Genomic DNA, 21,918 nt, shown 5'->3' on the forward strand with positions numbered 1-21,918 from the left:
TGGGATTTTTGCCTGAGCAAGGACTCTGAAACTGTCCTCAAGCTGCATCATTTCAGCTGCAGAACACATCAGAGGGTATCCCAAGGAAAAAGAAAATCCTTGACTCTTTTGAAATCAGCTGGAAAATCAGAGAATGAGTTGACCATGCCTATGAAAGCCACATCTCCCGTGAGTCCTATGAACGTGGCAGATACGTGAGAGCAGAGAAAGCAATCGGACTTTCCGCGAGCGAGCATTAAATCACTCATCAGCTGAAGGGCTGAGCCTCCCCTGGGATTTCCCGTCTGAGCGGGGACACGGTGGTGTCCAGTTATGGCCGAGGCATGTGAATGGCTGTGATTCCAGCTTAAACTGATCTCAAATCACCACCTTCCTCGGCCTTCACGGCGCTGAGAAGCACACCCAGGAGCACCACCGGCACCACCGCAGGGCTCTCTGCCCCGTGCCCGGGATGTCAGGCAGCAACTGACAGAATGAGCGGACACAGTCTTAAGCTGCGCCAAGGGAAATACAGGCTGGATATCAGGAAAAAGTTTTTTGCAGAGAGGGTAATAAAGCATTGGAATGGTCTGCCTGGGGAGGTGGTGGATTCACCATCTGTGGATGTGTTTAAGAAAAGACTGGATGTGGCGCTTGGCGCCATGGTTTAGTTGAGGTTAGGGTTGGGTTGGACTTGACGGTCTCAGAGGTCTCTTCCAGCCTGCTCATTCTGATTCGGATGCTCCGACTCGCCAGGCGCATCCCGTGGGCTCGCGGGATGGAGCGGGGCGGTGCGCTCGGGTGGGACCAGCAGCCGCGTCCGTCCCTCCCGGTCCGTCGCTCCCGGTTCGTCGCTCCCGGTGCGGCGGGGGGCGGGCCGGGGGCCGGGCCGGGCCGGGCCGGGGCGGGGCGGGCGGCGGAAGCGGCGGCGGCGGCGGCGGCGCTGCGGGGCGGGCGGCGGGGCCGGGGCAGCGGCGGGCGGCCATGGCCGGGGCAGCCGGGCCGCCCCAGCCGCGGCTGCTGCTGCTGCTGCTGCAGCTCCTGGCGCTGCCCGCCGGCCGCGCCAACCGCACCGGCCCCGGTGAGTGCCGGCGGCGCCGGAGAGGGGCGATCCGCGGGGCCGGGGCACGGCGGGGGGCGGCCGGCGGGGTCTCGGGGGGCAGAGGCGGCGGGGGGAAAGCGGAGGGTGATGTTGACGGGAGCCCCGGGAGCCGGCCCGGGTGTCGCGGCTGCCGGCGGGGTGGATCTGCAGTGACTTTGGGATGGCTTCGTGCTTTCCCGGGGGAGTCGGGGGCTCTGGAGCATCCACGAGGAGCAGCGCTTGTGCCGGCCCTGCGGAGCCGTGCGAGGTCAGGCCACTCGCAGAGGGTTCTGCTGTGTTGGCAGCGGTTGTTTTCCTTGGGTTTGCCTTGTTTTCAGGTTACTTTACTTGCAGTGCATGCAGACGGGTGGATGGATGGGATGGGAGCGGGGCTTTGGGGAGAGCGGTGGGTCTGGGGTCCCGCGGGGACTGTGCCCCCCCTCTGGAGCTGCTGTGGCGGTGGAGAGCTCTGGGGAGGTGAGGTGGTTCACCTGCTCCTCCCGTCCCGGAGGTGGGCTCGTTCTGCCCGTGGATATCTTGTTGATGGTGGTTATCGCTTCCTCGCAGTCCGCAGAGCGTGAGGTTCTCGGGGAGCCACGGGTGAGATGGCCCCGTGCCCCAGGCCCACCCTGCTCTGGCATCCTGCTCGCTGGGTTCCCAGCCCTGGAGAGCTCCCCTGCGCCTCAGGTGTGGTGCTGGGTTTGTCCCGGCGCCGTCCCGCCGGCTGCGGGAATGCCTCTGTAGGGAATGCCTCCGTAGGGAATGCCTCTGTAGGGTCACATCTGGGCGCTGGCAAAGGTCAGCTGCTCCCCAGGGGAGCGAGGGGTCCTTGTTCTGCAACATTTGTAGGTTTATTTTAGACCCGGGATAAAGGAACGGGATTTCTGTTACATTGTAAGTGGGAAAACATCCTGCAACATAGCCCAGTCTTTCCTTGAGTCAGGCTCATCAACTCTGTAGCTTTAGACAGTGTCTGCTTTGAAATGAGGGCTTCATCCCTTTGATGGGGTGCCCTGTGAAACCCGCAGTCAAAACTACCATGAGATCATCTTTGGACAAACAAACCCAAGCTGCAGCAGGTGACTCTTTACTCTGAAATTGAAATAATGTGTCTCTGTGCATCAGGGATTCTGCCGCGTTCTGTTCCTTGTCTTAAAACACTTGTTTTTTGCACAATACGTTTGAAATCTGCTTGTGCAAAATCTGTATGGAAGAGGATGGAAAACACCATCCACTGGATGTGTCTCTTTCTCAGTTTAAAGCTTGTTTCACATCATGAAACAGTCAAATGGGACTTTCCAGGTGTTGCTATGCTGGTGGGGAACAGACTGAATAGATGGGGATGGCCATCAGAGCAGAGCACATGCCAGAGAACTCTCTCTTGACGCAAATGGGCTGCCAGAGCACACGCTCCGGCTGCAGTGACCTGTCTTTCAGGCTTTTCCGAGCTGATGTTCCGCTTATCTGTGGTATTTCCTTGTCAGCCTGGGCGGAGGGAGCCATATACCAGATTGCTGGCGCAGCTCTGGGTGCCCAGCACAACTGTGAGCAGGGGCTCAGCCCTTGTCACCAGAAGGAGCCCTTTGTCTTCTTTGTCAGTGGACTTTCTCCTCAGCCCCAGATGGTGCTTACCTGGTGACAGGCAGTGCGTGGGCAGGGCAGGTCTGCCTGCTCTGACCTGGAAATGCTCTTGAGCTCGCTCCACATAATTGACCAGTCCTTAATAAAGAGCACTGCTGATTGCTGGAGTTTTTAATTTAGCAGTTGGCCTGCCCTCTCTTCCCCCAAACCCACACAAATGGAGCCTTGGCTTCGTGAGGACGTGCAGGATTGGTGGTAGCCCAGCTGACAGCTGGTGGGGTTGGGGCAGGTTGTAGGTTGTCTGATGGGACCTGTTGTGTGGACAAGGACTGGGGCTCTCCCAGCTCTGTTCACACTTTGTGTCCATGCCTACCCTCATCCTGTGCCCAAATGTCCCCATGGACTGCCAGAAACGAGCGTGCCAAGTGCGTGGGGAGTGTGCTGGGGCTACAGACACCACTGATGAAAGCCTGCTCCTTTCCATAGCCCCGGTGTGGGAAATGTCCCTGGCCTTTCAGGGATTACAGTCAGCTCTTATCCACAGTACCCACGCACTGCGCTGGCGTTTCAGCCAGGGAGCATCGGTTTGAAAAGCCCCTTTTGTGGTCTCTGCTCCTTGCTGGCCTGGAGAGCAGGGTGACCCCGGCCTGGGGACTGCACTGGGACAGCTCTGCCCAGGGGCTGTGGCCTCTTGGCTGTCCTGCTCAGGGCTCACTTTTCCCCCGGCCTTTCCTGGCTCAGTGCACGGAGGTGCTGCGAGCTCTGCTCCCTTGGCTGCCCCCGTGGGTGCGGGGCCGGGGCAGCCCCTCCGGCAAGGTCAGGCAGCCACACTCTTCCTCCAGGAGCAAATCCTCCAGCTGCCCTGTGTGGCTGGTATTTCTCGCTTTCCTGTTTCCTCCTTTCCTTTCCCCTCTGGGCTTGCAGGACGCCCGAAGGCTTTGGCTTGGAAAGTTGCCAAGGAGTTAAACCCACGATTACCGTTCCTGTCCCCTCGCAGTGCCGGTGCCGGCCGGGCCGGCCAGCGTCCTCCTTTGGGCATGAATCGTAGCTCCTGCTAGGATTAGATTCCTCCCAGCAGGAAGTTTGTTCCTAGGATCTGGTCCTGCCTGAGGATTGTTTTCCTCTCTCTGTGCCGTCTGTGTTACACACAGTTGGGTCCTCTGTGTTTCCAGCACGACCCTGTGCAGCCTTGAGGGAAGGCAAGTTAACTGAGCCTCACTGCCATTCTCTGATAGAAATGAGGAATCAGCCTCTGAAAGGTGCCACACTTTCTCCCCGCTCTGGGGATTCTAGAGTGGGAAAGGAGCATCAGGAAGCACTCCACAGACATGTGAAGACAAAAGCTTCTACCTTCTTGCTGAGTGTTGCAAACCTTGGTTTTGGATGGCCTTGTCTCTGCTGTCTCTGTGCAGTTTATCCCTTTCTCTACTGGTGAGCTGCTTCTTTTTCAGCCCTGAGCTGCAGTCTGGCTGGTTTGGGTAATGTATAATTTTGCTGAGGGTGATCTGTAGGTGTATAGCTGGGCAGAGGGATCTAGTTCGTCCTGATGGCACTTTGACTGAGTAGCTGTTGTCCTCTTACACACCCTTTCAGCCTACCCTGGGGCTGTTCTCACTATCCCAGCAGCCTTTCTTCCAGCTAGGAAAATCATTAGGCTTTAGTAGGTATGTCTGAAAGAGTTACACTGGCAGCACATGAATTTTCATAGTGTTGTGTGTCACAGGATGTGACATTGGCAGCACATGAATTTTCATAGTGTTGTGTGTCACAGGAAGGCAGTGCCTGTGTCCTGAGCTGGGTAAATGCATAACCACAGAATGGTTTGGGTTGGAAGGGGCCTTTAAAGATCATCTCATGGGCAGGGACACCTTCCACCAGACCAGGCTGATCCAAGCTCTATCCAACCTGGCCTTGGACTCTTCCAGGGATGGGGCAGCCACAGCTTCTCTGGGCAGCCTGTGCCTCACCACCCCCACAGGGGAGAATTTCCTCCTAACACCCAATCTAAATCTGCCCTCCTTCAGTTTAAAATCATCCCCCCTTGTCCCTTGACTCTCTGCCCATGTAAAACATCGGCCCATGTGCTCAGCAGAAGACAAGGGCACAGCTCTTGCCTCTTTCACCATAAACTGCTGCTGGGGCACAGGGCACCCCTGTGCTGCCTGCACCCATCTGCTGTGCCCCAGGGCTTCCTGCTGCCTCTTCCATCACCCTTCCTTCTGCCATCAACCTTTCCTCCTGACCTTTTTGTCCGCCTTAGTGTCTCTGGTGATCTCTTATCTTCAGGGCACGTTTCTCAGAGTGTAGTTTAGGCATCTGTTTGTTCATCCCTGGTTCAGGGTAATGGTTTTATAGCGGGCATGTGGGTGGTTCCGGCTGGAGGTGCACGAATCACCGCGTGTCTAATGGGACTGGAATGAGAAATCAGGGACACAAAGTGCACTTTTCTAAGAAGCGTTAAGCCTCCTGTGTGCTTCTGTGGGTGGATAAAGCCCTGCAGCTTGCCCCCAGCAGCTCCTCCACCAACTGCTGTGCTCTCTCCCTTCCAGACTCCCTGTATGTCTCCGAGTACTTCTCTCAGAGTGCACAGAAGCTGTCCTTCTACAGCTGGTATGGGAATGCCAAGCTCTTCCACTTCCACGTGCCAGAGGACACCGTGCTGCTGCGCTGGCTCCTGCAGGCATCCCGGGGGAAAGGCCCCGAGTGCACCAGCATGGAGATCACTGTGTATGTATGTGCCAGGGCTTGTCCTTGTGGCCTTCTTGTCTCCTTGTCCTGGTCACTCAGGGTGGCTGGGGTTGGTTGGTTGTGGAGGCTGGGCAGTTCCTCAGCTGCAGGAGCTGTAGTTTCTTCTTCTTCTTGTAGTGTCAGGATTGGATCTGTGTTCAAACCTATAGGAGTGTTTTGTGTTAATGTTAGCAGTGGATCTGGGGCTGCCTGTCAGGTGTGGTGTCCAAGAGACCCCTTAGGACACTGGAGAGAGCTTCACAGTGAGGCAGATGTGCTGCTCAGAGGTGTTCCTGGCCTGGCAGAACCTGCACATGGTGCCAAAGGATGTGGCAGGACTACAAGGGACTCGAGCAGACCCGAACTGGTTGGAGATGGGCAAACTGCCCAGTGCAGAAGAACTGAGGAGATTTGGGGGCACTTTGTGAGGAGCGTGGAGCAGAGACAGGAGAGGAATGTGGTGTCATGTGGATACAGGAGCATGAGAAGGCTGCAAACTCAATGCCAGTGAAAGAAATGCTGGTTAAAACAGTACTTGACTTGCTGAAGGATTTTAGGTCCAAAACTTGCCAGATTTTGAGCTTTATCTTTGGGGGACACCCAGCTTCCTCAGCAACTTGTGCCTATGGAGCCACATGGGTCTCTGCCACCCCTTCCACAGAGATCTCAGAGTGACTGAAGCTGGTTGGCTTGTGCTTCCCTGGTCTGTGCTGAGGAGTCTGGCACTCCTAGTTGTTCCTGAGCAGCCTGGCACAGATTATCTTCCTGCTTTCTGCTTGCCAGAAAGGTTTCCAGTAGTTTGGGGTCATGAAGAACAAGGCAGCAGCTAAACAATAATCCAAGAAGTGATGGCTAAACCAGATAAGCCCCAAGGAGTAATAACATATCACCTGTCATGTCTACTTGCTGGACCTGTTGCAGTGCAGTCCAAAAGCAATCGAATTAAATGCCAAATTGACTGAATAAATATCTCCCACATTCCTCAGCTCTGTGTGTTTCTGCTACTTCAAATGCTTATCTGGAAAGCAGAAGAGCTGCTGTACTGAAGTCTGTAACATGGGCCTTCCTTGGAAAGTGTCTTTTCAGTCGGTCTATTTGCCTTCCTTAAAAGAGGAAATGGGAAGATGCAGATCTTAGCTAGAAAATTTAAGTTCTTTGTGGAAGATTTTCCCTATATGGGGAATTTGCTCATGGTTATAAAGCAGTAGTCTGTGGGTGGGGCTTAGCCTTATCAAGTGTTGGAAATTTGTTTCCAGGCTTGACGGAGCTCTGTAAATCTTAATAAGCTGCCAAGTTAAACCAATCTCTAAATAAATCCCAGATGAGCCAATAGCAGCCAATCCTCACCAAATGAAAATGATGACTCCACTTGAAAATGTGGGGTTTTCCAGCCTGTTCCTTTTCCAGTCCCAGGCCAGTTTGTATCCCAGTTTATCCTGCCAGTGTCTGTACATCCCTGAGTTTGCTCTCGCTGTGGTTTCCCTGTCAGGCACTTTCGGCACGGAGCCCCTCCCGTCATCAACCCGCTGGGCACTCGCTTTCCTGCCAACGCCACCGTCCGTCCCTCCTACAACATCAGCATCAGCCTGAGCAGGGCTGTGCAGAACACCACCTTTGTCAACGTCACCACCCCCGCTGCTGGGGACTGGTTCATCGCCGCCCACCTGCCCCAGGCCGCGGGCAGGATCGAGGTGAAGGTGAGGGTCCTGCCCAGTGCCCTGCCCCGGGTGTCTCATCACGACCACACCTGACCCCTGTGCTCTCCCCTCCTGCAGGGTTTCTCCACTCCATGCCCCTATATGTTCCAGGCAGATATGTTTGTGCTCAGACTCACTGATATGCCTGTCCTGGAGCCTGGTGTCCCCATGCCACACACCGTTGTCTCGCCTGCTAAGCCACTGCATGTCAAGTGAGTGGGAACAGCGGGTGGGCAACTGAGGGCATGGTGGGGTGGGATTTCCCACGAGCTGCCATGGGGAAGTCAGTGTTGTTCCCACGTGGGGCTGGAGCTGGGGGGTCTCTGAGCCTGTTGCTGAGCTCCCTGCAGCAGTGGTAGGGTCTGCACGGGGAGCACACGAGCACCCTTCTCTGACTCTTCCCAGGTGGTCATAGATTCAACTGCAGGAATTTTAGTTCTTCCAGATGTTTGCCTTGGGAAGGATTTTCACAGCACCAACCAGGGCAGTCTAGGTTTTGTCACAAAGCCCTGGGGGCCTGGCTTGTGTTGGGAGTAGAAGCTCTGCCAACTGCTGCTCCCTGTCCCCGCAGGGTCTTCGTTCCCAAACACGCTGCAGGGATGCGGTTCCAGCTGAGCAGCTGCGTCACCAGCGAGCAGAGAGCCTGCGCCGTGCGGGTGCTGCTGGGCTCCATCACCCTGCCCCAGTCCTTCCAGAGGAGCCTCACCTGCACGGGGAGCATCAACTGCAGCCTGGCCCTGGATTCTCCCCCCTGGGAGAAGTGGCTGCAGATCATGGTGGAGAGCCTCGGCACTGCCAACGCCAGCGTGTCGGTGGAGATGCTGGCTTCTTTCACAGGTGGGATTCCATGTCCTTTAGCTGTGAGGGAAAGACCAGAGGGAGCTCTGTGTGTGCTGTGTCCCCGCTGGGTCTTTGGGTGCCTGGCTGTGATGGTCTATGCGCCCCATCAGGCTGCTTGCCTCTTCTTGGACTCCTTAGTTTTTGCTTTGGGGATAAAATTGAAAACTCTGGTGTTCACCCCAGAGAGGCTTTTCCTAGAGCTGCCTGTTTGGAAACACCTGAAAAGTTCAGTGTTATTTTTCTAAAGGTTGTTTGGGAAGCAGTGGCTTAAAATTTGGTGGGGAAATAGTTTTCTGCGGTACACCAGACTGAGGCTGTGTTGACTACTAATTGGCCAAGAGCAGGCTAGAGACAGGAAATCACCTCAGAGAGGTTTACTTGGGGAAATGTCTGGGGTTGTAGTAAGGGGATGTCACCACTTCCAGTGGCACTGTGTGGCTCAGGTGGTCACAAGGTCTTTGTGGCTGTGAAAAGCACGTTTGCACCTATTACATAATCATAATCCCTGTTTGACTGCTGGAAGCTCACCAACTAGGTACATTTTTGAAGTTTTCTTCTGCCACCTCCTCTTCAAAGCAGAGCCTCATCCTGTGTGCTGGACGACCTGCCACTGGCAGCAGAGGTGTTAGAAGGTAGTACTGGAGTCTCTGGGAGCAATGGACAGTCTCCAGCAGTGGGACTCCAAGTGTCCCATCCAGCTCCATCTGCCACAGGGCGATGGCCTGTGCCCGTAGCTCCACTGGGTTGGCTTCTCCCTCCTGCTCAGCTTTGTTTGCTCACATATGGGGAGCTGGGAGAGACTTTGGTGCAGCCTGTGGCTGTGGGACAGCTGAGTGCTGAGCTCTGCTGCTGGCGAGTGAGCGCTCCCTGGGCACCTTGATGGTGCTGTGTTATCCCTTCTTCTCTTCCCCCTTCCCTGCAGCTCTAGGGTGCTTCCACCCACTGTACCACTGTCTGGCTCCCAGCAGTGTCCCAGCTTGTGGGTGCTCCTCCTGCAAAGATGGCTTCTCAGGGACAGTTCATGCAGGGCATGAACCACCTGAAACCCCCCAGTTTGTGCTGTCCCTTGGACACTGTGTTGTCCTTTGTCACTGGACCTGCTGGGGTCCTGCCTGGGTGAGGTGCCAGACCTGGCTGTGCCGATTCCTCTCCTTTTTTGCTCTAGTTTGCAGACCGGGAAGCGCCAGTTCCTTCCTTAACTTCATCAGCCTAAACCAGAGCCAGGCTGGTGCCAGACCAGGAGCAGCAGGCAGCTCTGCTCCAGCTGCAGGAGAGGCTCCACGCAACGCGTCCGGCCCACGGAGCTCCTGCCTGCAGAGCCAGCCTGTGGTGAGGGAGGACCTGGATGTGGTGTCCGTGCGCTACCGGCTCCTGAACGGCCCCAGTGTGCCCGTGAGCTCCCTGTCCCCCACCCTGCTCCTGCTCAACCTCAACACGGGCATGGACAGCGGGGGATCCCTGGTGCTCAATCTGCTGCTCAACAAGGTGCGCAGGCTGATGGGGCGGGTTTGTGTCCCCTGGGCAGGGATTGTGTCGCCTGGGCAGGGATTATCCCTGCTCCTGCATACCCTGGAGGTTGTAGGTGCCGTGGGACTGTTTCTCTTTTTTTGTTGTTACAAAATACTCTGAGCCTTTTTTAGCTGCTTCCAGCATGTCCCACCTGCCAGCTCCAATTCAAATGCCACAAGCCTGCGGCATGTGGCAGCAGTGACGCAGAGGAGACAAAATGGAAAGCAGCTGCAATGCCATCTTCTCCATGGGAGCCTGGCACCTTGCCACCAGGAGAGGAGGCTGAGCAGGAGAACTCAGGGATGTTCCTGTCCAAGTCACTGATTCCCAGGCTCCTTCAGTGACACCCCACCACAACCAAAATCAGCCCCCTGAAACCCCATGAAACTTCTTGAGGGCTGGACCAGGGCTCAGCCCAGATGTTCTGCAGACTCTGGCTTGTGTCTCCCCTGTGCTGGTGCTGAAATGATGTGTGGATATCCCAGCTTTGGGGCAGTTCCCCTGACAGGATCCCCCAAGAGAGTGTCTCGCCTCTCAGCCATGACACAACACAGTGGTAGCACAAAGTCCAGTGAAACAGAAACCTGAATTGATGGGTGACTTGACCTGAAAGATTTAGGATTTATTGTCCCATGGGCACTAGGAGAGGAATGGTGCAGGGGCATGGCATGGAGACACTCTAACGTGGGACACTGCTCTGTTTGCACAGACATCTGTGAGCCTGGCCAATGCCACCGTGGCAGCCTGCGTGAGTGCTGCTTCACCAGTGCTGTCCCTCAACGCCACACAGAACTGCAGCACAGGTAGGAGGGATGATGGCACTGCCACCAGCTCAGCTGTGTCATCCCTGGGCTCTGCTTTTAGACCTGGCAAGTTGTTAACTGACTCAGGACTTCATGGTGTGTCCCAAAGAAACTGGTTTTTGCACAAACCCTCATGAGGTCTTTGTGCTGGCACATTCCCAGGGTGCTGGGGTGCAGCTGGTGGTCTTGGCACCACGAGCCTCCACCAAAGGAAGGTCTGGTTACCATCTGGGGCTCTTCCAGCCTTGTTGGCAGGAGGTTTGGGGATGGTGAAAGAACTGCTGGTATGCAAAGCAGCTAAGCTGTGCACTGGAGGACCAGCCAAGAAAACCGGCTATTCTAGGTGCCCTGTGCTGCCCAGTTACATACCAGGAACTGAGATGAAAGAAAATATTGAGATCTCAAGAAAAAGGGTCTTGAGAGCAGGGGTCCTGTCCATGCCCCTGGTGCCTCCTGAGCATGGGAGCAAGGAGCCACAGGAGGCAGCTGTTTCCTGTGTGGTCAGTCTCAGCCTGGGATTGCTGTGGGCCCTTCTCCTCAAGCTCTGGCATGTCACAGCACCCTCTTTTCTTTCAGCTTTTTCCCAGGGCTACCCTCTGAGTGTGAGCACGTCCTCTGCGGAAGCGATGCTGATTGTCCTGTACCCACAGACAGATGACTGGTTCCTGTCCCTGCAGCTCCTCTGCCCCAAGGGACAGGGGTGAGTCTGGATATCCTCCCACTACATCCCACCGCCCTTGGCTTGTGTGACCAAACCTGACTCCCTGTCCTCTTGTTTGGGCTGTGGGCTCCTCTCACCTGGTGACAGTTGAACTGTGGCTGCAGAGGGACAAGGAGGTGGCTGGCCCTGCTCACTTGCTCCCTTGTGAGCACCCAAGCAGCTTGTTTGATGCTGAGCTGGCACAGCTCATGTAGATAGCAGATAGCAGAGCCTGCCTAGGTGAGCTTCCCCTTCCCCAGGTGGATTCAGCAGTGATAAATTGGGAAATAATTGCTCTTACCCTTCTGGGAGGTCTCTAAGGTGCAGGCAGCTGTGCCTGAATGCCTGCAGTTTGCGTTCTTGCTGACTTCTTGTGTAAGGAGCCAAGTGCATGATGCAAAACAGCACTGGTGACACTGATCCTGAGGACAGTCACGGGCACTGGGGTCTGCCATGGGGGTCTGCGGAGAGCTGACACCCACCTGGACATCAGTTTGGCAGCCCCAGTGGTGAGGGAGCAGGCTCTGCTCCTGGCTCTTGGGAGGGATGGAGCAGATCCCAAAACACCGGGGAGCTTGCGGGCAGGAGCGTGGCCTGGCCATTGGGAGCAGGGCCCAGGGCTGCCCCCAGGGCTGTGGCACCACGGGGACGTGCTGTCCTTGCAGGGAATGCTGCAGTGCCGAAGCCAAAGTGACGGTGTTCGCGTACCTCACCCCCTGCTTCAACGACTGCGGCCCCTACGGGCAGTGCAGCCTCCTGCGCAGACACGGATACCTCTATGCTGGCTGCAGCTGCAAGGCTGGTGAGTGCCTCCTCCTGGGGAGCTTTGCCATCCTCCCCGAGGGGACCACACAATTTAACATGCTGGTGTTTGAGTGGGGGAGCCTGGGGTCTGCTATGGCTGGCGGTGTCACAGTGCCTGGGGAAGCAAAGTTCTGGGAAGCAGCCCAGAGGTGTTGGGGGATTGGGATGAGGGCGGCTTGGAGTTCCCCCAGGGCTTGGAGAAGTGCTTCTGAGCATCCCCAGAGAGATCAGGGTGCCTGAAGATGCCTGTGTCAGAGCCTGTGCCTGTCAGGGGAGGTTTGTTGTGTAGGTTCCTGGTACGAGATGCGATGGGGCCAGGCTGCGGTCCCTGTGTGTCTCCTGCCAAGAGCCTCAGACTCAGAGGTGCCCCTGGAGGAGGAATATCTGTGTCAGCTCCTAATTATCTTAATGGCCTGGGAAGTCTGTGGTGTAGGGAAGATGAGCTCTGCTGTGCTTGGGTGGGTCTGTGCACCTGTTCTCAGCAGAAGGACAAGGCAAAACGTGGCTCCTGGTGCTCTGGGCCTGAGCCAGGACCTGCCTGCTGCAGTGCTGATGATGGGTGAGGAGCGAGATGGAGAGCATCATCCCAATTTCCCTGAGGGCTGCCAGGTTCTGGGAAGCACAGAGCACCTTAAGGGAACTGGGGAATCAGGCTGAGGACAGCTTTCCGCTGAATCACTGCAAGCAAAATGCCCCATCTGCATATTCGTGACCCAGAAATAAACCAGAGAAAGCAGGTTCCCTGGGCTCTGCCTGGCAGGGAGCCAGCACAGGGCAGAGCTGCTGCTGTGGGTTCCAGTGACTCTGGAATGGGATCGATGCTGCTGTTAACTCTGCTTCTTGACCATGGAGTTCCTGCACATACCCCAGCTGCTCTGTGGCTGACCTCCTTTTTTTCAAAAGGAGGGAATGGGCATCCTAATCTTTAATTAAAATAATTTAAATAATTTTAAAAAATAAGAGGCAGATTTGTGTTTGTAGAGATTGCCTCAGTTCAGTCCTTGGTATCCAGTCAGAGGGTGAGAATTGTGGTTTGTGTCAGGCACTGTCCTTTAGGATATTTTCACTCCCAGTCTCCTGTGCAGCCCTGGATGTCACCATGGGCTGAGGCAGTGGGTTTGTTCAGCCTGTGGAAGAGGAGCTGGAGTGGGACCAATCACACTTTCTGCTGCCCACAGAGGGGACCCTGGAGCCAGCTATGCAGGGTGAGCACAAGGAAAGGGCAAGAGGCCACACACACTGGCTGCAGAAAGGAAATTTTCACCTAAATTGAAGAAGACACACTTTTCCCCCCTTCAGAGCTGTTTGTTTTGGCACAGGTTCCAGGTCTCCATCCTTGGAGATCTTCAAAAGTCAGCTGGGGAAGATCCAGAGCACCCTGACCCGGTTTTGGGTCTGCCTTGCTATGACAGCTGGTAGGAGAGGAGCCCAGTGGCTTCCTCAGTGCTGGGGATCATCCTCCACCTGATTCCCGGGATCTGCAGGGATCTTGCACCCAACTTACACCATCACATGAAGCATCTGAACCTTGAGTGCTTGGTGTTCCATCAGCAAGTAGCATGTGTGCTGAGTTACTGCAGGGATGTAAAGTACCAGTCTGGATGTAGGATGGTCTCTGCTACATGAGGACAACCTGGGGAATGTCCTCAGGGCAGCCACAGGGCTCTGCTGGGGTTCCCCATCTTCCCACAGCAGCGTGACGAGTAATGAGACCACCCTGAGAGCAGGAGCGTGAGAGGCTGATGGAGAAGAGGCTCAGGGACAGTCTGGGTGTGGGATTGCTCCTTCTCAGGCATGCCAGGCTCCTGCTGGTTGCTGGGGAAGGACAAGGCAGGGCCTTTGAGATCCACAGAAGCCTGTCTGTCCGCAGGTTGGGGCGGCTGGAGCTGCACAGATGACACCAAGGCCCAGAGCGTGGGCACACAGAACTTGGCCACGCTCCTGCTCACCCTGAGCAACCTCATGTTCCTGCCTGCCATTGCAGTCGCTGTCTATCGCTTCTACCTGGTGGAGGCCTCTGTCTACACCTACACCATGTTCTTCTCCACGGTAGGGACTGCCTTGTGTCCCCTGACACCTCCCCCTGAGCTCGGGGAATGCTGCGCCAGAATCAAGTCCTTGATGGAGCAGCCCATCCTGGAGCTCCACAAGGAGCTTCTGGGTTCACTGGACAAGCACCTCCATGGGCACATTGTAGTATCCAGGAATGTTAAAGAGTTGGAATGGACCTTATAAATCACCTAGTTCCATGGACAGGGACACCTCCCACTAGACCTGGTTGCTCACGGCCTTATCCAAACCTGGCTTTGATATGCTTCCAGGGCTGGGGCATCAACAACCGCCCTGGGGAACCTGTTTCAGTGTCTCGCCATGCTCACAGAAAAATTTCTCCTAATACCTAACCTGAATTTCCCCTCTTTCAATTTGGACCCATTAGTCCTTGTCCCATCACTCCAGTTCCTGAGAAGAATCCCTCTCCAGTTTCCCTGTAGCCCCCTTCAGATGCTGGAAGGTGCTATGAGCTCTCCATGCAACCTTCTCCAGGGTGAACAGCCCCAACTTTCTCAGCCCATCTTCATAGAGCAGGTGCTTCAGTCCCCGTATCAACTCCATGTCCCTCCTCTGGACTCGCTCCAGCACTCTGTCCTGCCCTTTCAGAGCTGCTGGGACAGTGCAGGGTGCCTGCTTTCCATAAATGTCTCACCTGCTTTCCATAATGCCACAGTGGTTTGGTGGAGCTTCCTGGAGCCACTGCAGGAGGGACCCTGCCTGTGGGCTGAGCCTTCTCCTGCCTCCCCTTCCCAGAGAGCCATGTGGTGCTGCTGGCCTCACGCTGACCTTTGCTTTTGTCCCCGGCCGCAGTTCTACCACGCGTGCGACCAGCCGGGCGTGGCCGTGATGTGCATCATGGACTACGACACCCTGCAGTACTGCGACTTCCTGGGCTCCGTGGTGTCCATCTGGGTCACCATCCTCTGCATGGCCCGCCTCAAGAAGATCCTGAAATATGTGAGTGTCACCTGACCCCACGTGGCCCAGCCAGACCAAGCCACGAGTGGCCACGCTGAGCCCTCTCACCGCTGTGTTGTAATGACACGGCTGGGTGACAAAGCCTGTTTGTCACCCAATGCCACCCTGGGTTGTTTTGTCCCAGCAGTTTGGCTCGTGAGCCTGCGTGCTTGTAGGGGCTGGGCCTAAAGATTTCCCCTGAGATTTGGGGTAAAGGTTCATGGGTTCAGTGGCTTCTCTTCCTTGAAGGTGTTCTTCCTGACTCTTGTGTGGATGCGGAGCTGGGAGGCCAGAAGAAGAGGTTGTCCTTGCCTCTGGCATGTACTCTCTCAACAGATGAGCTCCTGACAGTAGTGGTGGTGTCTCTTTTCCAGGTCCTTTTCGTCTTGGGGACCCTCTTAATTGCCATGTCCCTGCAGCTGGACCGCAGAGGGGTGTGGAACATGATGGGTCCCTGCCTCTTCGCCCTCGTCATCATGGTTACAGCGTGGGTAAGTGAGGGCAGCCAGGCAGGACCTGCTGCCCTTTGCTCCCCATGAGGAATAGTGCTGGTAGAGCAGGCCCAAGGCTCCAGCCCATCCACAGGCATGGCTTGAAACCCTGAAACACCCAGGTGGAGGGAGCAGGGTAAGGGATTCACCTTCCAGCCCTGCAGTAGCTGAGAAATCCCCTGGTTCTGGGTCTCAGACCTGGAGCTCTGGTGCTGTCCCAAAACATGGGCTGTGGCTTGGCCCAGGGCAGGAGCTGTAGCACCTGTGCTGGGCTCTGGTGCCTCAGCTCTTGGGGGGCTTTTGCACAGCAGAGATGGGCCCAAGCAGCGGGGGAGCTGAATTCCTCAGGGACAGCAATTCCTCCCGGGAGGTCAGCAGATGCTCTGGGGTCTAGTTCCCCCCCCTGCCCCAGCCTCTGCTTGGCTGCTTAACCCCCGTGTGCTCTGATCCCCCAGGTTCACCACGGAGCAAAGCGCAGGCACTGCTACCCCTCCTCGTGGAAGCGCTGGGTTTTCTACCTCCTCCCAGGGATCACCTTGGCTTTCATTGCCATCTCAGTGTACGCTTTCATGGAAACCAATGAGAACTATTACTACACCCACAGCATCTGGCACGTGCTGGTGGCTTGCAGCGTCGCTTTCTTGCTCCCTCCTCGGGACAAGCATAAGAAGCCCTGGGCCTGGTCCCAGAAGCTCACGTGTCGCTATCAGATCTGCCAGAACGACCGTGAGGAGCTCTATGCTGTGACCTGACCTGTCCTGGTCGCAGGGGTGGAGGGATGGGGAAGCTGCTCTTGGCCGTGGCTGCCCCTCGCACGTCGTCAGTGCTCTCACGTGCTCGTTCCCTGGACAGGAGGGCGCAGCGTGGACTGGGTTTAAAGATGAAGATGGTCTGGGCTGGTCTTGTGGAGGCAAGTTTGAGGCCACCTCTGCTTTTCTGCTGGGGTGGGGCAGGCTCTTCATGGTTCAAGATCTTGTCCCCCACCTCCCCATAGCCCTGGGGGAAATCGCCAACCCTTCTTCCCCCGCTGCTGCATTCATAAGGCTTGAGCTTAGCCCACACTGAGCTGGAGCCAAGGCTTTGGCTGCTGGGCTCTTCTCTGCACCCCATCCTGGTAGAGGATGTGGGACAGGGACCTCCCCTGCCATCCTGCAGTCAGCACTTGGACCCAAGAGAAGAACACATTTCTTCTGTTCTGGGGAGCAAAGGCTGCTGAGTGCCCTTGGTGCTGGTGGGGAGGGAGGGAGCTGATCCCAACACGTGCTGGGTCCTTGGCTGCCATCTCCTTGCGGGTCTGGAGCCTCTCTCCCTCTGAAACAGGTGCTGCTGCTCTTACCTGGTCCTGATTTTGTGGGGAAGGAATGAGGCTGGGACTTGGGCCCTGGATTCAGGATCAGACCTGGCAGGAATGTGAAAAACCCCGTGTGGGGACATGCAGGAGGCAGCAGCAGCATCTTGGCCAGAGCCGTGAAACCCACAGCAGTGTGGGGTTTAGTCTGAGTTTAACTTCAGCTATGGAAGGAGCCAGGCTGATGGTGTTCAGGGATTCACTGTTTTCCTCTTTTCGGGGGGTTTGGCACGGGCAGGGCTCTCTCTGGGGCAGCGCAGGTGGTTCGGGGTGGTGCCTGAGCTGCTCCTCCAGCCTGCTGTACCTCGGAGCCTGGATGTGCTGCAGGGTCCTGAGGCCACAGCAGTGTCCCAGCCCAGCCAGGAGCATCACCAGGGGCTCCCCAGGTGGCCAGGGTCTCCTTTGCAGCGTGTCTCACCTTAGCCTTACTCTAGGGCACGCACAGAGCAAGGGCAGAACTTGGCAACCAGGGAAGTTGTCTTTGCCCATCCTTCTACAGATAAGGGCTCAACTACATCGTTCCAGCTGTGTCAGCCTGGTGTGTGCTGCTGGGAGCCCCTCCTCAGGTGGCTTTGAGGAGGAAAGAGCTTTAATGAAGGATCTGCCTCCTCGGGGTTCTTTCTTTGCTTTGAAGAGCACCCAGCTCAGCTCTGCACTTTATCCCTCTGCCCCCCCTTCCCCAGCAAAGTCCCCCTTTTTAAGCAGGCACAGGACAAGTGAAGGACACTTGTCCACGCCCAGCAGCGTCATCCCCCCGTCACCCGTGCCCCCTGCGTTTCCTTGTGCTGCTGCCACGCAGGGCAGCACGGCGGGAAGGGGGACATGGGGCCCTCAGGGCTTCCTCCAACTTTTACCACTTTTAGGCACTTTTTTTTCCCCATCTCGGTTTGCACAGCGGTGCCCAGGCCCCAGCACCGTGGCAGGCGACCGCCGCTCCTTCACAGCCGTGCCGTCCATGCCGGGCCCCGGGTGCCACCAGCCTGGCCTGGGTGCTGCCAGTGGGACCTGGGTGCCAGCAGTGTGACCTGAGTGCTGCCAGTGTGACTTGGGTGCCACTGGTGTAACCTGGGTACTGCCAAGGTGACCTGAGTGCTGCCAGTGTGACCCAGGTTGGTGTGACTCAGGTGCTGCCGCTGTGGCCCAGGTGGCCCCAGTGTGACCTGGGTGCTGCTAGTATGACCCAGGTGCCACCAGTGTGACCCTGGTGCCACTGATACGCCCAGGTATTGCTGGTTATCATTGAAAGCAATAATTCCTCATTGGGCCTTTCCCTTCAGGGATTTCCATGCTGGAAGCAGGAGAAGCTTTGGGGCAAGAAATCCCGCTGACATGATTGTTTATTTTGTGTTCAATTGTTAATTTTTTGCTTTGCTCCCTCCCTGCTGACCTGGCCTTGGTGCCTGCAGGAGGGAGGGTTAATTATTTTGGGTAAAATCTGGACAAATTCCTGTGTCTGGGGAAAAAAAGAAAAAAAGTTATTTTTTTTCTTTGCTGTTAATACCTGTGATTATTTTATATGGTAAGTTTTAAAGCTTACGGTTTTATAATTTAATAAAGGTGACGGTATTTGCGGGCAGACGCCTGGTGGCTGCAGTCACACAACCACAGGGCTTGAAGGGGACGCTGGAGATCATCTCATCCACTCCCCTGGCCCAGGCAGGATCACCTGGAGCAGGTGACACAGGAACGTGTCCAGGTGGGGTTTGGGATGTCCCCAGAGAGGGAGACCCCACGCCTTCCCTGGGCAGCTGTTCCAGGGCTCTGCCACCCTCGGTGTGAAGTTCTTTCGCACAGGATGACTGAATGTCCAGAGTGGGAAGGGACCCACAAGGATAATCCACTCCAATTCCCGGCCCTGCACAGACACCCCCAACAATCCCACCCCGAGCCTGAGCATTGTCCAAGTGCTCCTGGAGCTCTGGCAGCCTCGGGGCCGTGCCCATGCCCTGGGGAGCCTGGGCAGCGCCCAGCACCCTCTGGGGAAGAACCTTCCCCTCAGATCCAGCTGAGCCTGCCCTGGCGCAGCTCCAGCCGCTCCCCCGAGTCCATTGAGGCGGAATTCCAGCGGTTCACTCGTGCCCGTCCCTGCTCCTGTCCGGGCACCGCCGGGAGGAGCCGGCGCCACCCTCCAACACCCTCCGCGCTCGCCGGGGCCGAAACGCGGGCGCGGCGCGGCCCCTCCCGGCCGCCGTCGTGTCCCTTCCGCGCCAGCCAATGAGCGGCGGCGGCGGCCCCGTTAGCGGCCCGCGGGGCGGAAGCGGGAGCGGCCGTGCGGCCGGGGCGGGGGACGCGGGGCCGGGGCGATGCCGCTGCACCGCTTCCCGCCGCGGCTCTGGGCCGCCATGCGGCTGCGGGAGGGTATCTGCGCCCGCCTGCCGCAGCACTACCTGGCCTCGCTGCAGGACGACACGCCGCCCACCCCCGTGCACTGGGAGCCGCACGGCCTGCGCTACCGGCGGAACCCGCGCACCGGGGAGCGCGAGCGCGTGCAGGACGTGCCGGTGCCCGTGTACTTCCCCCCCGCCGCCGACCAGGGGCTCTGGGGCGGCGAGGGCTGGGTCCGCGGCTTCCGCTACGCGCGCAACGACAAGGTGAGCGCCGCGCCCCCCCCCCCCGAGCCCGCGCCGCCGGCACCGGGGCCTCCCCCGGCACCGGGGCCTCCCCCGGCAGCCGCTGACGGCCGCGCCGCGCCCAGCTCTCCACCAGGCTGCCCAAGACGTGGAAGCCGCAGCTGTTCGAGCGGCAGTTCTACAGCGAGATCCTGGACGCCACGCTGACCATCACCGTCACCATGCGCACGCTCGACCTCATCGACGCCGCCTTCGGCTTCGACTTCTACATCCTGAAGGTACCGCGGGCGGCGGGATCCCGGCGGGCAGGGCTGTGCCCGCGCTGCCCGCCCCCTGGGCTGGCCGGCACGGAGTCCTGGGATTCAGGCACAGATAATCCCAGGCGGGAATAGAACCACAGGGATCACCCAGTCCAGCTCCTGGCCCAGCACAGACACCCCAACAACCCCACCCTGGGCATCCCTGGCAGCGCTGTCCAAACGCTCCCGGAGCTCTGGCAGCCTCGGGGCTCTGCCCATTCCCTGGGGAGCCTGGCACCCTCTGGGGGAGAACCTTTCCCTGATGTACAGCCTGACCCTGCCCTGGCCCAGCTCCAGCTGTTCCCTGTCACAGAGAGCAGAGGTCGGAGCTGCCCCTCGGGAGGAGCTGCAGCCCCCACTGAGCTCTGCCCTCAGTCTCCTCTCCTCCAGGCTGAACAACTGCTGCTGTTAATGTTTTAGCACAGGTCTAATGCTCCCAGCCTTTAACACCCTCTTGACTGAAGCCTTTGATATTAAAACTCAGACCTGTGATCAAATTGTCCCCAGAACAAATCCAACAGACCTTTTCCCCTTTCACAACGTGTGTCCTGAGAGCCTGTGCTGTCAGTGTGCTGGGAGACCCCCTTGGTGCAGGCTGAGCCCAGGCTCCCTTCCTGCAGACCCCCAAGGCTGACCTGTGCTCCAAGCTGGGCATGGATCTGAAGAGGACGATGCTGCTGCGCCTGGCCCGGCGGGACCCCGAGCTGCACCCCGACGATCCAGCCAGGAGAGAGGCCATCTATGACAAGTACAAGGTGGGTTCCTGGCCTGCAGTCCCTGCCCTGCTGTCTGCTGCTTGCATGGGCACCCATCACTGCTGTTGGTGCTCCCGTGCTGGGGGACAAGGAAATATAAATATGAAATATAAACACCGTCAGGTTTTTTCTTGTCTCTCTGTGGCTTCTGGTTTTTGTGCTCGTCATTTAGGGACACTAAAAGCAGTGTTTTTGTTGTGACTGAGGTCACTGAGAGTCTGCAACGAAAACCAGTAAGAATTTGTGCTACCCCAGGAGGGAGGAGCCCAGAGTGGCCTTGTGCTGTTCAGTTTTGTGCAGCTGGTGGTGGTTGGCAGCATGGAAGCACCACCAGCACCCACAGTGAGTGGAGTTGTGCTGAGAAACAGCCCCAGAACTACATAAAGGAATTGCAGGAGCAGACACAGCTGATCAGAGAGCAGAACCCCTGCTAAGAAGAAAGGAGAGAAGGGAAGTAGGCTTTGGTTGTTAGAAATGAGGAAGCAGGCCTTTAAGATCTGTCCATAGTAGTGTTCCCACTGGGATCACGTGTCTGTGTCCCGGGCGTAGAGGATTTGCATCTTGGTCACCTGCAGAGACTGTGCTACCTTCCCCTTCGTTTATCACAGGAATTTGTGATCCCAGAAGAAGAAGCTGAATGGGTTGGCTTGAGTTTGGAAGAAGCCATAGAAAAACAGAGGCTCCTGGAAAAAAAGGTGAGTTCCTGAGGCAGTGCTCAGCACTGAGGTGTTGTGGCTGCACACCCAGCTTCTTCATGGGGTGTGCTCACCCACGTGCTCCAGGACACACTGATGGCAGCAATGTGAGGAAGAAAAGGAAGGGAGGGATGGATGGATCTTTGGGAGCTACTGATGATTCTCATCTGCTCTCAGAACTGGGGAAGCTGCTGAATGCCCACATAGGTGCCTGCCCTCTCTGGGGGAGGGTTACAGAGCTGAGCAGCAGCTGTGGCACAACAGGTTGCCTCGTTCAGCCCCTGAATAAAATCCAGTCACATCTTCCTCTGGTTTTAGCTGCCAGCACTTCCCTGGGCTCCCCTTGTTGCTGTTCAGGTTCATCCATTTCATGTGGTTTATCCTCTGCTTTGTTGCAGGACCCTGTGCCCCTCTTCAAGGTGTATGCTGAAGAGCTTGTCAGCCAGCTGAAAGAACAGCAGCAGGCAGTGCAGAAGGAGTAGAAGGAGAGAAACCTTGGGAGCAAAACCCCTGCTGCAGACAAAGCAGTGGGCTTTAGGGGCTCTGCTGCCTGAGCCACACCAGTGGGGAAGGGGCCATGTGAACACCACGTTCCTGAAGTGTCATGACAGCCTAAATTCAGTGAGGACCTGTTCCTGTGGGCTGAGGAAAGAGTTCCTGTGCTGTGGCTCTGAGAGTTCGTGTGAGACTGACTCTGTGTGGATCTTCTGCCTGCACAAGCCGTTGGCTTGAGAGCCCACTTGAGATACAAAATACACACTTTGATATTAATAGCAGTAAACTTCTCTGATACTTATTTCATTAGTGTGTTGTAGCAGGGACTGTGAGGCACAAGGTAACTTAGATCAATCCCCAGCTTCCTCCAGCCCACATGGTTGTGCCCCAAAAGTGTGACCCCCGAACCCCATAGCAGTTGGGGCTGAGCTCCCCAGCACAGCTCACTAACCCCAGGGTTACAGCCCTGTTTCTCTTGTAAGTTGGTGACTTTTAAATCTTACTTTGTAAAAATGTAGTTGAAGTGGGTGTTGAA

General features: G+C 56.9%; 2 protein-coding genes across 3 annotated transcripts; both read left to right on the forward strand.

Annotated features, from left to right (window-relative positions):
• Nucleotides 1–963: 963 nt before the first annotated feature.
• PGAP6 (post-GPI attachment to proteins 6) lies at nt 964–18,145 on the forward strand. 2 transcript variants are annotated; one of them, XM_066198288.1, is made up of 13 exons: nt 964–1,060; nt 5,191–5,368; nt 6,858–7,065; nt 7,144–7,277; nt 7,637–7,902; nt 9,071–9,390; nt 10,124–10,217; nt 10,794–10,917; nt 11,583–11,719; nt 13,592–13,770; nt 14,584–14,730; nt 15,105–15,221; nt 15,677–18,145. In XM_066198288.1, exons 1-13 carry the CDS (start codon nt 964–966, stop codon nt 15,971–15,973), a joined length of 2,298 nt encoding a protein of 765 aa, XP_066054385.1. In that variant the 3' UTR covers nt 15,974–18,145. The 2 variants fall into 2 exon arrangements, with proteins under 2 accessions (XP_066054385.1, XP_066054386.1); XM_066198289.1 differs by lacking the exon at nt 964–1,060 and having other exon boundaries at nt 5,289–5,372.
• Nucleotides 18,146–18,806: 661 nt separating this feature from the next.
• MRPL28 (mitochondrial ribosomal protein L28) lies at nt 18,807–21,669 on the forward strand. Its single transcript, XM_066198345.1, has 5 exons — nt 18,807–19,160; nt 19,265–19,417; nt 20,059–20,193; nt 20,802–20,888; nt 21,287–21,669. Exons 1-5 carry the CDS (start codon nt 18,873–18,875, stop codon nt 21,368–21,370), a joined length of 747 nt encoding a protein of 248 aa, XP_066054442.1. The 5' UTR covers nt 18,807–18,872; the 3' UTR covers nt 21,371–21,669.
• The last annotated feature ends 249 nt before the right edge of the window (nt 21,670–21,918 follow it).

This window comes from Chamaea fasciata, unplaced genomic scaffold (assembly GCF_029207755.1).
Source record: "Chamaea fasciata isolate MVZ Bird 193981 ecotype frontalis unplaced genomic scaffold, bChaFas1.0.hap1 SCAF_16, whole genome shotgun sequence".
NCBI lineage: Eukaryota > Metazoa > Chordata > Aves > Passeriformes > Sylviidae > Chamaea > Chamaea fasciata.

Bases quoted from the DNA above. Each gene is read 5' to 3' on its own strand.
- PGAP6 (XM_066198288.1), top strand. From the start codon at position 964: ATGGCCGGGGCAGCCGGGCCGCCCCAGCCGCGGCTGCTGCTGCTGCTG. The intron at 7,278-7,636 runs GTGAGTGGGAAC...CTGTCCCCGCAG, and splicing joins GCTAAGCCACTGCATGTCAA to GGTCTTCGTTCCCAAACACG. The intron at 9,391-10,123 runs GTGCGCAGGCTG...CTGTTTGCACAG, and splicing joins TCAATCTGCTGCTCAACAAG to ACATCTGTGAGCCTGGCCAA.
- MRPL28 (XM_066198345.1), top strand. From the start codon at position 18,873: ATGCCGCTGCACCGCTTCCCGCCGCGGCTCTGGGCCGCCATGCGGCTG. The intron at 19,161-19,264 runs GTGAGCGCCGCG...CGCCGCGCCCAG, and splicing joins GCTACGCGCGCAACGACAAG to CTCTCCACCAGGCTGCCCAA. The intron at 19,418-20,058 runs GTACCGCGGGCG...CCCTTCCTGCAG, and splicing joins TCGACTTCTACATCCTGAAG to ACCCCCAAGGCTGACCTGTG.